This window comes from Artemia franciscana, chromosome 19, assembly GCF_032884065.1.
Source record: "Artemia franciscana chromosome 19, ASM3288406v1, whole genome shotgun sequence".
In the NCBI taxonomy this organism is placed as follows: domain Eukaryota; kingdom Metazoa; phylum Arthropoda; class Branchiopoda; order Anostraca; family Artemiidae; genus Artemia; species Artemia franciscana.
The window spans coordinates 10723921-10725253 of record NC_088881.1 but is presented as its reverse complement, the minus strand read 5'-3'; the positions used below and the strand labels follow the sequence as shown (position 1 = coordinate 10725253).

At 35.3% G+C, this 1333-nt stretch overlaps 1 protein-coding gene across 1 annotated transcript in view; it reads right to left on the bottom strand.

Moving 5' to 3' along the window:
• LOC136039077 (aminoacyl tRNA synthase complex-interacting multifunctional protein 1-like) overlaps window positions 1–281 on the bottom strand; it is a 38402-nt gene extending 38121 nt beyond the window's left edge. The window contains exon 1 of the mRNA XM_065722561.1: window positions 256–281. Coding sequence (XP_065578633.1) covers window positions 256–281 — 26 coding nt within the window. The remainder of the gene's footprint in view (window positions 1–255) is intronic.
• Between the last annotated feature and the right edge of the window lie 1052 nt (window positions 282–1333).

The window sequence follows — 1333 nt, the reverse complement described above, 5'->3', positions numbered from 1 at the left end:
CCAATTGCTCTGATCTTTTAGATTCGGACTGCCAGTTCTCTGTCTCCAGTCTCTAGCATCGCTACCGCGCACTGTGTCCCAAAAATAAATCGAGTTTTCATAACTGTATTGTATATCTAAGCTGTGTTTATAATATACTTCTTTCGTGGAATGTAGTTAGCATAAATGTTTTTCAGCCCTACTTCGTCTATTCTTGGCGTCTTAGGAGTTGTTAGGCATAGCCTTTCCCACGTATGAACGAAGTTCTAAAGTTACCAGTTGCAGAATTCGACAGGAACCATAAGGCTAACCAACACTTCAGCAGCGCAACTTGTGTTTTGACAGCTTTTCTTTGAGCAAAAAGTATTTTTATATGGAAAAATGGTATTTCCAGACAAAATATGCCAACAATTTTAAAAACTTCAAGTAGCATTGCTACTTTGCCCCACTTTTTCCATGGCGGGCCTTTCCGTTTGCCCTGATTCAAAGCGTAATGTCTTCCATTTCCCCTATATTCTACTGCATCTTAAAGTAACTTCAATTCACTAGTTTTCCATGCCAATGATTTTTCTTATTGTGTTTATATTTTGGAGTGTCATTGTGTAACTTAACCAGAGTAAACAGAATTGTGCTAAGCATGTATTTTTGTTTTTCGACAAGTTATTTCTCAGAAAATCAAATTATTTTCTAGGCTCGTTTAAGATCAACCAGATTGAGAGAAACTTTTCTATATTCACCTATACATTTGGATCATATCCGTAACTTTCAGGTCGTAACTTTAAACAAGTCGTGTAACTTTACGAGAACAACGAGAACAATCGTGTAACTTTAAACAACGGATACCTAATTCTATCATATTAAGCGTGTATTTGTTGTTATATCATCAGAAGATTTTCGAACCTTACAAAACAATATATGCTATCTTTTTTTTCTTGAGTATACCTGTCGTCTAATGGGCTATGCTGCTAGTTAGATTTTAATTGAGTTGTACTCCATTAAGTCTTGATTAAGTTAAAAACAGTCATGTGACGCTATGCAACGGGTGCCTGAAGCCATCCGAACAAGGAGAAAATTTTACGATGGGTACCCGGATCCATACTAACAAACGAGCATTCCTCATCATAAAGACGGTGGATTTTGATGTCCAGTCAACAATTTATGCTAATTTTATTTAAAAAATTTTTGAGTTCAAAATAATCATGTGATCTTAAACAGAGGATACCTGAATCTATCCTACCATTCGAATATTTCTCTTACAAAGTCAGTAGATTTCAATTCCCATCGTGTGAATGTTTGCCATGTTTTTTTTTTGTATCTGTGGTAAGACAGACTCAATTACTCAATTAAGTTATAA